The 13,840-nt window shown below is 40.4% G+C and overlaps 1 protein-coding gene across 1 annotated transcript in view; it reads right to left on the bottom strand.

Moving 5' to 3' along the window:
* The window catches only part of SLC7A6 (solute carrier family 7 member 6), a 374,495-nt gene that overhangs the window by 189,780 nt on the left and 170,875 nt on the right, over window positions 1-13,840 (bottom strand). Inside the window, exons 4-5 of the mRNA XM_086947751.1 lie at window positions 9,591-9,735; window positions 4,950-5,073 (exon numbers count right to left, since the gene is read on the bottom strand). Coding sequence (XP_086803877.1) covers window positions 4,950-5,073; window positions 9,591-9,735 — 269 coding nt within the window. The remainder of the gene's footprint in view (window positions 1-4,949; window positions 5,074-9,590; window positions 9,736-13,840) is intronic.

Here is a 13,840-nt window from a genome sequence, read left to right on the forward strand (position 1 = left end):
CCTTATACTAGAGCCTCTGGCGGCCTGGGTGCGACAAGACCCTGTCATTCGCGGGCTCCGTTGGACTGAGGGGTGAGAGGATCGAATCTCCCTATTTGCAGACTATATTCTCCTCTATTTGATCTCTCCCAAATGTTCCCTATCTTCATATTAGACATATGTGGCTCATATCGAAGATACTTAGGGTACACGATCAATTGTCTTGAAAGGGCCACCATCAGCAGTACTGGCTGGCTGTGACGTAACAATTGCTGAGGAGAATTTCAAGTACTTGGGAATCCACGTCACCCATGACCCAGAGGTCTTCATGACTATGAATCTCCAAGCCCCCCTGAAACGGCTGCAAAGAGACACTAAACACTGGCAATCATTGCCACTAATGCTCCTGGGGAAAGCAGCACTTGTTAAAATGATGGTGCTCCCGAGGTCCCTCTACGCCCTTCAAAATACGCCTTTCTTGGTGCCCCAGTCCTATTTCCGAGACATAGAGGGAGTAATCACCAAATTCCTCTGGAATCATAAACCAGCTCGTATAGCTATGACAAAATTGTTCCGAACCTGGTACGATGGCCGCATTGCACTCCCTAGTACACAAACATACTATTGGGCGTACAAATTGATAGTGATTAATAATTGGCTACATATCCCCCACATGGACCCAGCCTACAGCCTTGATAGATTTGAGTTGGGAGAGGAGGGATTATATTGAGCACTCTATAGCAAGACCCCGGCCCTCATAGGCCCAAACAAACCACACACTCAAGGTATGGAACATAGTATGCAAAACATTAGGATGGCACAATAAGATCACACAAGCAACGCCCCTCTGGGTCACGGCATTACTGGGCAGGTTGGGTAAGAGTAAAGGCTTCATCCATTGGGGCAATATAGGAATATACAAGGTGGGGGATCTCTAGGTGCGGGGAAAGGTGATCCCTATTACACAGCTCCAGGACCAGTACGAGATGGCACAGACGGAGCAATTCTGCTACCACCAGATCAAGCACGCTCTGGAGGCGGCAATTCCACCTGACACCACTCCACCCGAGGCCTCGCCGTTAGAGGATAGACTATTGACAGATCTTATAGATACGAGAGCAGTCTCCATGACATATCAGAAGACTATTAATAACATACCTGACCCCATGCAAAGGCTCCGAGACAAATGGCGGGAGGAATTAGGAGAGCTAGATGACACTGATTGGCAAGAGGCACTTGCATCACCCAGAGAAGTAGCGATTGCATCCAAACTACGCCTCATGCAGCTTAAGGTCCTCCATAGAATTTACTACACCAGAGCTACTCTTTATATGGTAGAGAAAGCGGACACCCAACTCTGTCTGCGGCAATGTGGGACGATTTCTTCTATAGTCTATCCCTGGCGCCGGGAAACCCATTGTGGGTAGCTGTGCGCGATATAAGCTTAAATAAATAAAATAAAATTAAAAATTGGTACATTCTTCCATACACTCTGGGCCTGCCCCGCTATAAAGTCATACTGGAAATCAGTCATGACCATCATCACAAGGGTAAGCGGGAACCCAGTCCCTCCAGAGCCCAAACGTTGCCTGTTAAAAATTTGGGAAGCGACGGACCTTAACTCCACAACACAGACCTGGGAGACACTGGGAATGATGTTGGCCAAAAGAAACATCGCTAAACATTGGGGTGTAGCCATCGCCCCCACGCTCACGGAGTGGTGCAAAGACATGGACAAAGCCATGGTGGCGGAAAAGACCATACATGTGCACAGGAGTTGTCCTAAAAAGTGGATAAGATTGTGGGGAGGCTGGAACACTTACAGAGGGGGAATATGTGCATTGCCAACAATGGCCTGAGAAATGGAAATAAATTAATGTTATAGATACTAATGTATGTAACGATATCAATGCACGAAGCAACGTATGAGCAATACTGTGAAGGTAAAGACAAGCGATGTATAATGTACAGAACTCATATACACTGTTTGATATGTAAACAGATGATATAACTATGCCACTAATGAGCAAATAAAAAGAATTATAAAAAAAAAAGAAAAAGGCTACAAAAAAAAAAAAAAAAAGTGCTCGGTGTAAACGAGCGTGATGCTAGGGAGCCAGAAAACGCACTTTACACTCACCAACCTGAAAGTTTTGTATTAGTTTGTAAGGTGTTCTATTTATATAGCACACCGGCCAGATCTGTCTCCTACATTGCTGCGACGTAGAATACATTTCTTAGCGTGACATTTTCAGACTTGTGATTTAAAATCCAAATTTACTATTATATAACATTTTAAATTACAATTTATCTGAGATCACACATGACATTTTTGAACTGTTCCCCCAATCAAACATTAGCACAAATCAAGTAAGGTAACCCAATGTTATCCTATGGGAAAGGTAGGCCTCACAGTAGTGAAAAGAGAATTTAGGAGGTTTTCATGACCAGGACATATATACCTTAAATCCACATGTCCTGGTATTTAAATGCTATGCACCCTGCCCTATGGGATTTTAAGGCCTACCTTAGAGGTGAGTCAAGAGTATTAAAAAGAATGGTTTAGGCCTGGCAAAAGGTTTATTTCACAGGTTGATTTGTCAGTTCAAAATTGCACTACAAAGTGCAATAGCAGGCTTGAAACTTTTTTTAAAGTTCTATTTTAGTGGGTGACACCATGAGGGCTGCAGGGCCACTATTATCATTTAATTTTCAGGCCATGGGTAGATGTAGACCATTTTCTAGGGACATATAAATAAATTAATAGTGCCAATAAGATGTATGCCAATTTTACCATGTTTTAGGAAGACAAGCATAAGTACTTTAGCACTGGTGAAGTGCACAGAGTTCAAATGCACACACAATAAGAATTCCAGTAACAGGATGGGTGAAGGCACAAAATTTGGGGGAAGACCACACACCAGGGATGTTAGGTCTAACAGTTATGAAGAGTGTGCTAACCTAATGCTGAAGAACCTTGCTAAACACAAGCTCTGGTTATTCTCAGCAGGTCATACTAAGGTGGGGTGGTACATTACACAACACAAATGTAAGACAAAGTTACAGTGAAACATTTTTTCATTACTTTGTGTGTGTTGGTGCAGGGAGGATACATCCAAGATCAGCAAATAAATTAGACCGGTGCTATTTTCCTGGGTCGATGCCCTGGCATTTCCATAATGTCCAAAATTCTAAAGTAAACAAGTCCAATTTATAGATCATTCTTCATTCGTAACACTGCATTTATAACGTTAACTGGGAAATATGATTTGCCTACAATCACACATCCAGGGAACATGGCAATGAAAAAGTAACTTACAGTCATATTTCTGTCGGGTAATATCTTCCACTAGATTTCTCACCTTAAGAATATCCTCCAGCTTCCAGAATAGATCCAGAGAACATTTTACTCGACAAGAGCTGTCCAGCTCCGCCAGGTCATGCCACACAGTTACAGTCACGGTTCTCTTCACAATAGATGTGATATCAGGGTGTACTTGGCACCATCTAATGTAAAAAACGTGTATATTTTCCACGCCCAACCAACGCGTGTGGTGATGAACCAAAAGAGCTTACAACAGTGACAATAATAACAGATATCACTACTCTGTTTGGTATCTCATGACTGGTAAGATCTCAAAAGGAAAGGAAGAGGAAGCGAGGAATCTGCAAGAAGATCTATTATCCACCAGAAATTCGGTTACTAAAGGTAAGTAACTTCTTACCATAGATTCCTCTGTATGAATGAGACCCAAAGAAATACACTGATGCTACAGAGGGTGGGACTGATTAGTGCTAATTAATCAAGGAAGTGATGCAATACACCTTAGGAAAATGGCCATCACTGTGTGCCCGGGCTGTTTGAAAATAATCAATTAGGTTTAAAAAACATATGCAAAGACCAATAGTTATTGCTCAACACACATCAGCAGGACATACCTGGCAAGCATCAAAGCCCTAGTGGAGTGTGCATGAATGCCAGCCAGAAAGTCTTGCATGGACAAAGCAAACATATCTTTAAAACAAAGGGTAGCCCAACATGAAATAATATTTATTCGTAACCTTTGATTTCTTGGCTCCTGTGATGCCAGAACAGCCAAATCCAATCAATGACGCCCTCGCTTAAGGAATGACCTAGAGGGCTTCTGAGCAATCCTGAAGTCAGACAGCAAGGTACCTCAATAGGCCCTGATCTGAGAAGCTCCCCAGATGAAGCTGAGAACTCCAGTTTAAACTTTTTGAGAACCGGGATTGAGCCAATGATGCAGATGATGATGCAGAAAAGACTGGCATAAAGGAATGGCACCACAGAGTCTCCAAACTTCCCTCAGAACAGGCATTCAGGTGTAGTTGGGATTTTATCAGGAAGACATCTTTAAGCTTTGATCTCTGTCAGAAGACTTACCTAATGCCTGGATGGCTTTCAGATCAGTGGACATACTAAGTCACAAGTAGATCGGTCATGATCGGGCTCTAGACTCCACATGCAGAGATCATGGGGATATAATAAAGATATGTTCTTACGATATTGTTGACAGGGTTTAAATTCCGGAGACATTTGAAGGTGACATCCGATGTAGATGCTTCAAAATCATGGAGTAATTTATTCAGTAGCTACAGAGAGCTCCAGACCGATAATGCCTGAAAAAATGAACTGACACTATTGGGCAAAATGGTGCCATATATAATCCAATTACATTATATCTGAGGCGAATGGAGCCGTGACTGAAGATGTGTGCCACCACCTGCCAGTGATTAAGTGCTATTGATGTGGACAAAGATTTCTGCATCCAGTCTAGACCCTGGAGGGTTTTCATAAGGTAAGGAATCTGCAGGAAGTATCCCTCAGAAGCTATGTTTTTAACTCTGTTGTTCAGGTTACTAGCACAGCAAAGTAGTTTACATAGATTTGCCCCTGCAATTTCACATGCCTTTCCACAAATATATAAAATATGAAAATGCTAACTTACCACAGCCACCGCATCACTTGCAAGAATATCATCAATATCCAGTACTGCATAGTAAGCAATATTAGTAAGTAAATATATGACGGTCACCACTGGCATGGAAATTGCAATTGCCCATGGAAGATTCCTGATAAGGAAAGCAGAAAATACATGTAATTTAAAAAATATGAAGATTTACTTTTCTTCCCAGCGAATTGAAATAGTATGTAACATGGAAAAGGCATGTACTTGAAATCTGAAAGCGGTGGTTAAAGGTAGGTTTCTCACTGCACCTACTGCACAGAAATGAAATAGAGAATTGATGCATAATAGGTTCAAAACGGATTTGAGGGAGGAAGAGGATGAAGAAAACAGACCGGATCAAGGACAGATTTTAAGAGTGTGTCAAATATTAGAGTTCAATTAAATATACTGTTAGCGAACAAGTAGGAAAAAACCTTTTGGTACTTCGCCACACCATATTAATAAAACAATCTAGTACATACTGTCTTAGCAAACGTTTCAAAAGGTAGACCAAAAAAAACTGGGTATTGTGTCTTCAGGGACAAGTGTAGTAAACTAATATTTGGTGACTAGGGAGGAGAGTACCATTTCCCAAGACTTTTGTAATCAACTGTTCTCCTGTGCAGATGAGATCAACACATTGCAGGAAAATATGCTGGGAGTTTACACTTCTGCGCTGTAGCAGATGGCCAGAGGAAAAAGGAGGCAGAGGTATTTTCAGCCATAAGTGACCAAAAGTGACAAATCTCTTGGCCAATCAACACAAGTGTTTCTAATTACATTAAATAAGACCATGGCAACATAGTGTATCTAAGGTTATTCCAAAAACTGGTAAAGACTATCAACCCTAAATGTGACACACCTATTGCATCGTTCAAAACAGGCTTCCACCTTTACGGGGAAGTTCTGGACTCAAGGTTGGCCCCAATCCTACCAGACATTATACATGAGGACTAACTGGGGTCTATCTAGAACAGACCAGCATCTGAAAACATCAATAGGTCTGCTCACCTTGTTGCAAAGTCAAATATAAAAAGATGATACTCCAACATAAAAATATGGGACGCTGAGAGCCAGAATACCAGTAATTAAAGTCATGTAGATACATTTGTAATATGAAAAGGAATGCAACAGGGATGACCGATGCACCCATCTCTTTTGTTATGGTAATTGAGCCAGTGGTGATGGCTCTGACACCAAGGGGTTAGATTTTGGAGGAATAGAATAGAAGGTTTGCCAATTTGCAGATGGTATACTCATTTACGTGTCCAATAGCCACTCCAGTCCCTCCTTTACTCGATTTCTTGGTGAGATTTCAGAAGGCTTCAGGTTAGACAGTGAACTCTGAGAACGCAGAACTTTTACCAAAACAGAGAAGTAAAAACAAAAGACTTGCTTATAGTGATATAAAAGGATTACAGAAATATTTAGGAGCCCATAGAACTCCTCCATTGACTATACAATTATCTGCCAACATTAATCCACTTTGAGAACATTAGAGAAGATAAGCATAGATAGCTGGACACACAAATCCTGTGTCTATGTAGGATAGCTGCTTTGAAAAAGTCTACAATACCAAAACTAATACAGATCCTTCAAGTACTACTGATTAGGAGAGAAAAAAAAGGACCATTCAGTTGCCACAGAACTTTCATCTAGACTTCATATGGTAGAGGAAGCCTACTAGAACTTCCATTAAAAGTGTGAGGATGCCAACACATGGGCGGAGGCCTGATCCCCTGATGTTAAAGATTACTACAGAACATTTCAATTTAGAACTATAGAATGGTCCCAGAGAACCTCTAGTAAAGATTAGACACAAACTGGTCGGTCACCACACGGAAGGCCACAAGAGGGCAAAATATGGCTCCCTAAGAGGTCCATCCCCCATTGAATATGTTACAGCCAAGTTACTAATACTGTTCTAGGCAGGTCTCCATAGGAGTTTCTAGAAAGCTTACATCATTCCATCCCCAAATATCACCCATTCACTCCAGCCAAAAATATTTGCTGACCACTGAGGGGATACATGCAAACACTTACAGGCAGGAGGCTGTAGGATACTATTTGACATAGGAGGAGGAACAGATTAGGTACTGTGAGAATTGTAAGTATACCTTTGGAATGCTAGAACAGGTACAAACAACAGGCAGTGGGCATTACACATTGCTAACATGGTGATGGGAACCAGAACGTTAGTTGAATTTGAAGAGCTGTTCTTCTCTCCAGGGATTTAAAGGTGTGGTTCCAGGTTGACCTAAATATTATAGAATCCTGAACAAGGCTTGGAGATAAATTAGAAAATGGGTAATTTTCAAAAATATACTAAATAAAGCATGACAATTTCTCTGGATGGCTATAGTGTGAAACAAGTTGACACTTTATAAGGGAACTGCTCTTAAGGTAATGAGGAATTGATATGTAACTCTAAACAATATAAGTAGAATGTTCCCTGTGGTTCTGACCACTGTTAAAGAGGATGCGGAAATCTTACTCCAAATTTGGTGGGAATACCCCAACATTTCTAAAGTAGCATTGGCAGCCACTAGTTGTAGCAAAGTCAATAGCAGCACCGCAAATGAAAAAAACGATCAACTAAAACTCTAGCAATGCAGCGCAGCAAGAATTAGGACACAATGACTATGGAAACATCAGCTAGATACCTAATTAAAGAGAGGGGGTTTTCTGTATGTGTAGTTATCAATAACGTCACACATGAACAAAGACTGAGGATAAGCTACATCCAACAGAGGTGAGAAACATACATTAAAGAAAATCATGAGATACCTAGAATTGACAGGGGAGTGTACCCTGAGAGATAAATCAGTGTAATACCTACGGACATTGTCTGATCTTTGTGTCCTAAATACTGTTGAAGAAGAGGGGCTATGAAGGGAAGGGGGTCAAGGGTTGCTGCTTTATTAGCTTTATAGTTTGTTAAAATGCTTGATCCTAAGAGTCAACCTATATTTAAGCTCTATGGAATATGCAAAGACACATGCCTTTGTATATGGCATAAAGAGACAGACTGTCAATTTAGTGAATGTCCTTATTTGGGAATACAGTTTGATCAGTCCGGATCATTGATTAACGCGATAAAATTAAGAAGGTTGCTGTTCTGTAAATCCTTAATGGCCCTGACAAATTTTTGTAGAAAAATGGACAGACTACCGATTGGGGAACTTTTATGCGTTTATAGAGCAACGTGTGTAGCAATTGCAACCTATGGTGCTGGAATATGGGGCTATGTAAATGTGAAATCGCTACAGGTGGCAGAAAACGGCTTCATGAGGTATCTTTTAGCAGTCCCAGATAGTGTATCCACGTACATTTGCCATGCTGAACTTGGACAACCATATTTAGAAGATGTTATCAAAGTACAACCGGTTCTTTTGTGGCACAGGGTATGGACTTCTGAGGAATGTGTTTTTAACCGTCTGGTTTTGAAGGACGCGATGAGTCTTGATAATGTTAGCAAGATAAGATGGTTATACTACGTAAAGACGTTTCTTACACAAATAGGCCACCAAGAATATTATAGTGATCTCATATCTATGTACAAGGTCTCCAGGAAGGAACTTAAAAATCTTTGCCTGACGTTTCTGGGAGAATATAGAACGAATACCGAGATGACAAAGATTTCTGTGGTGGCTCACCATTTAACAATGACCACTTTTAATATTCAACCGTTTGTTAAGCAGCACATGAGTGATTTTGAAAGGTTTCTTTTAACACAGTTTAGGTTAAATATCCTATTTAGATTCCTAAGCTTCCCCAAGATGAATGACTGGGCAAGACAATTGTGTATATGTCCATGCGATGATCTGTCCAGCCAATCGGACATGCATATCTTGTTATTTTGTAAATTTTACACTATTCCTAGGACAAGATGGATTGTACCATTATTGAAGAGTATGGAACTTAGGCAATGTCGTCCTGCCTTTTTAGCAATCCAGAAACTAGATAATATTTTAATCTGTTTCTGTGTTTTTAAAGAATGTTTTTAGGGCACGGAAATCAATTTATGTATGAAATTTTAATCAGTTTATTTATAATGCACCATGATTGCTTCTATATTTTTAAAATTCTGAAATTGTGATATATTAATTGTACTTTTATGGTTATTTTTTCTGCATAATAACCAAATAAAGTTATTGAATTGAATTGAATAGTGAATATCAAGAACGGTTTCTTTTTTTATAACAAACAAACCAAAAAGTCAGTTTAGTATAAAAATCTTGCAGAGTTTCTGAAGGTGTCTGGCCTTGATGGGCCACTTGCCCAAGAATTTACAGGATGAAGAAATAGGCATGTAAGAAGTAAAAGTGTTGGTTTCAGTGCCTCTGAGACATCTTCAATACACCAACTGGGTAACAAGGTTTGGCCATTTTGATGTGCTGGATAATATGTTGATCAAAGTGGTTTTTGTATATTTCTGCAAAAAAGAACTACACAGAATGAAACTGAGTTTTACATGACAAATCATTCCACACATGTACAAAAAGAGAATACTGTAACAATACATTATTACATCCACTTCTTCATTGCATTTTGAGAAAACTACAGTACAACATGCAAATACATAAATATTTATCAGAGTGTCAGATGGACAAATACAAATATAGAATACCAATCATTTACCTTTTGGGGTTTTTGATCTCCTCTGTAACGTAATTGAGAGTGTCCCAACCAGAGTAAGAGAATAGAGCAGAATAAAATGCAAGAGTAATGTCTCCTGCGTTATTGGAAGATCCCTCAAATGAGTTCTCAAAATTTTTTGTGTGTCCTATATATTGGGAGAGAAAATTATGAGTAGTTTGAAATATTGTGATGCAACTAATTTACTTAAACGCATGTGAAATATGAAAACAAAAGCACAAATAGTCTGGTTAATTTCAGTCCTATTTTGGTTTTACCTTCATTGCAATGCTTGGCATCAATTGTTGAGTTATTATGCTTCTTCTGAAATTCTGGAGGCCACAACATAACCAGTGACCTCCACAACTGTGGCACCCAAGGGTTTATTAGGCAGTTATTAACAGACATAAACACTAAACTTGCATGTTTAACAGTTCAGTAATTTATTTAGGTGTCTAGGCCGGCTGAACCCACTTAGCCTAGTTTACAACTAACACACATCAAGCAACTATACATTACGAATGACAACTCATCACTTTGTTAGCTGATATTCTTTACGGTCTTTAAAAAATATTTTCTTAAATTGTGCCAATAATTTTCTTAAGCAATATTTGCCAGCTGAAATTATTTTCTCTCCATAAGTTAATAATCTGTTCTGCAAAACAAATCAGTTGGTTATATAAGCGCAAGAACAATTACTATATTTAGTGAGACATATTGCCTTTTGTCATGTTCGAGTTATCCACAAGTAGACATACACTACTGAATGACCCCCCCAAAACAACTGAAGAACTAGAGAAAGAAAGCAAAAGACATCAGAGGCTGTTCCACAAAGCGAACAATACATATGCAGTATCTCATGAACCACGTGACATGAGACCTCAATCTTCTCCCTGGGTTGAGGACAAAGACAACACCTTAGATTCACACATTTGTGTCCCAGATAAATAACATGAGTGAGCCTCAAGACAGCTTGAAATCCTTCATCCTCCACTGAAGGTCCTGGGCTACCTCGACTGACATGCTGAAGTTGTCTGAGAAACACCTAAAAAGCGGAGTTCATTAAAGAGAGATATTTCGGCTTGTTGACAGAACAACCCGGAAAACAAGCATTTGCAATGCAATAGATCTCGCATTAGGAAAGTTTGAGCTATTGGTATTGTAAATGACAAATATTTTATTTATGTGTTGGTTTTGACTTAGATGTATTGATATTACAAGTAACAATGTCTTAATTTTTTTTAAATAATTAATACTTAAATAAAAGTTATTGTGATTTATAATGGCAATAGCTTAAACTTTTGTAAATAACTTTTGTGAAGATAATGTTCAGTGTATTTTGTTGTGACGAAAATCTAAGAACAGAAGTGAAATTTTAACATCGTTTTGTGACATTTGTAATAAAGCTTGAAACATTGAGAGAACATATTTGAACTAGTTGTTGTATGGTTGCACAGATTGATGCTGTGGTGGAGCTGAGTGATGTTGTGGTGGCGACGAGTGATGCTGACGAGTGATGCTGTGGAGTTCAGTGATGCTGTGGTAGCGCATAGTGATGTTGTGGTGCCCCTGAGTGATTCTGTGGTGCCCCTGAGTGATTCTGTGGTGCCCCTGAGTGATTCTGTGGTGCCCCTGAGTGATTCTATGGTGGTGCTGAGTGATGCTGTGGTGATGCCATAGATAGATAGAGTGAGTGCGATAGAGTGAGGGCGAAAGATAGATAGATAGAGGGAAGGCACTGGATAGATAGAGGGAGGGCGATAGTTAGAGTGAGGGCGTAGGGTACTGCCCCTAGAGTACCCTATTCCTGCTACAAACAGCACACAGCATTGATGACACATGAGCTGTACTGCAAAAAGTGTACATTTGTGGTCCCTGCGGATCAGTTTTTGTCCCTTTGCTCTAAGACAGCAAAAGTGAGAAAGAGCAAGAAATAAATAGGGATAGAGAATGTGAGAGAAAAATTAGGAGAGGAGAGAAAGAGACAGAGGGAAGGATGACAGAGTGCAGAAAAAAATGTAAGAGGGAAAGAAAGAAAAATAAGGCAGAGAATGATAGGATATGAAAATAGAAGAAATAAATGAGGATAAATAGATAGAGAAAGGAGCAAATCAAAGGTGGTGAAGGAAAAAGATACGTGAGAAGAAAATGAAAGGAAGAAAAAACGAAACAGTGAAAAGAATGAATGAAAGGAGAAGAATAAAAGAATGACAAAGGCATAAAGAGACAAATAAGGAAATCAGAATGGAGAAAGAGGAAAGAAGGCAAGAGAAAACAGACAACAAGAAAAAGATGGAGAGTAAGGCAAGAAGAAAATGAAAGGTACAAAGGTAAAGAGAGAAGAAGTTAAAATAAAATGGGAAAGAAATAAAGTAGGAGATACATGGAGAAACGTACAAGAAATAAATACAAAAAAAAGCATTTGCAATGCAATCGGTCTCGCATTTGTGAAAGTTAGAGCTATTGGCATTGTAAATGTCAATATTTTTTCTTATGTTTTCCAATGTTACCTTTCTTTCTTAAATTAACACATTTAGTATTTAACACTATCTCCTATTGTGCACTGGTCAATAAAATTTACAGATAACCAAAGTCTTAACCAATGTCTTGACTGATTAAAGGTAATATTTGGTCCCTGTTGTTGTGTAAGTGTGGGCAGTAACAGAGATAACCCATAAGTTAATGGCAGAGTAAGTGTGCGCAGTCACCAAGGAAACCCATAAAGTAATGTATGGCAGAGAAAGTGTGCACAGTACACTCAAAAGATTTAAGCAAGTGTGAGGGGATGTTGGTGTATCCCAAAAACACAATATTTACTGCTTTAAAAGCTTTGCATTGTACTAACAAAAGTGTTCGATGAAGGGCCGTAAAGCTACAATTATCTGGACGATTTTATTGGTTATTTGCCCTCAAACACCATGCAGAAAGCAGGAAGTGAAAACCGATAGCACAGCGAAGACAAGCCACTGGAGCTTTGACAATAAACACTATGCGGACTGGTAACCAAAGCAACAACTCAGTTTGGTTTTAGGATCCCGTACTGCAGCGTAGCGAGCCATTTATTCTACAACACGCAGCCCACATTAATTTAACAATCAGGATACATACAGTAAATTCCTGTTGAAGTTGGGAGATTTCGGTGTTAAAATAAGAAACAAAATAAATCAGAGCTGATATTGCAGCCATCAGCGCTGGCCAGACAGCTGTTGTGGCTTGCTTAGATAATGAACAACCAATAACTCGAGAGAAGTGTTTATTTGGAAAACAGCAACCTGTTTGTGGGTGCAGGAGACTCTGGGGCAGAGGGCGGCCACCCTGGGAGTACTTACAGGAAATGCTGAGTGCACTACACCCACCGCATCCAGAGCAGGACAAAAACCAGGGCAACCACAGGCCAGAGAATGAAGATTTATAGAAGGTGCTGCCCGGAGGAGGAGATGTCAGACAGCAGGCTGCAGGGTGTTTAAAGGGTGGGGAATGAATAGGTGTACTCACTATCGCTGTGTGTTGAAGTGCAGCGCTCAGCTCTGCCGCTCCTTACATTTAAAGTGAAAGCTGTGCTGTGCAGTAAAATGGTAATTTCTCGGGACTGGGCTGCCCTCCTGCAGGGAGAGGTTATAGATGCAGGAAGGCACAATTAACAGGGGCGAGAAAGGAATTTGAAAAAAAAAAACAAGATGAAATTCAGTAAATGGCCAACAACAGCGCGCCGGGCTCACACGTACCTGCTCTGCTGCCCCTTAAATTTAAAGTGAAATTGTCGCAATGCAGAAATAAAGAAAAGCACACAGCGAGTGCTACAAAAGTAAATAAACAGTGCGCAAATACAAAGGAACAAGCGGCAGAGCTGGGGAAGTACCTAGTTTCGACCACAAAATTCTAGGTTTCTATTCTCTCTATTTTTAAACCAAAACCAACTGCTTACACTGTGTGCTGTGTCATATCTACTTCCTCAATCAACGAGTCTTACCTGAACCGAAATGATGGTGCACCTGGACTATGAGCTCATCACGCCCCCTAGCTGCACTTTTAGAAGCTGGAAGGGCTGTGGAAGGTGGGGTCCTTTCTGCACGGGCGAGACACAGGAAGCCAGGCGGGACTGCCTGCTTGAGGGCAGGGCCACCAGCACACACAGGGAGCCTACCCCGCACTCCTGTGAAGGGAAGGGAGCAACCGCCTACGAATCCCGTGCAGCCGCCACTACCGCGGGACGAGAGGAGTCCGACAGACCCGGTGAGGGGGGGGCGTCGGGG

This window comes from Lissotriton vulgaris, chromosome 12 (assembly GCF_964263255.1).
Source record: "Lissotriton vulgaris chromosome 12, aLisVul1.2, whole genome shotgun sequence".
Lineage (NCBI taxonomy): Eukaryota > Metazoa > Chordata > Amphibia > Caudata > Salamandridae > Lissotriton > Lissotriton vulgaris.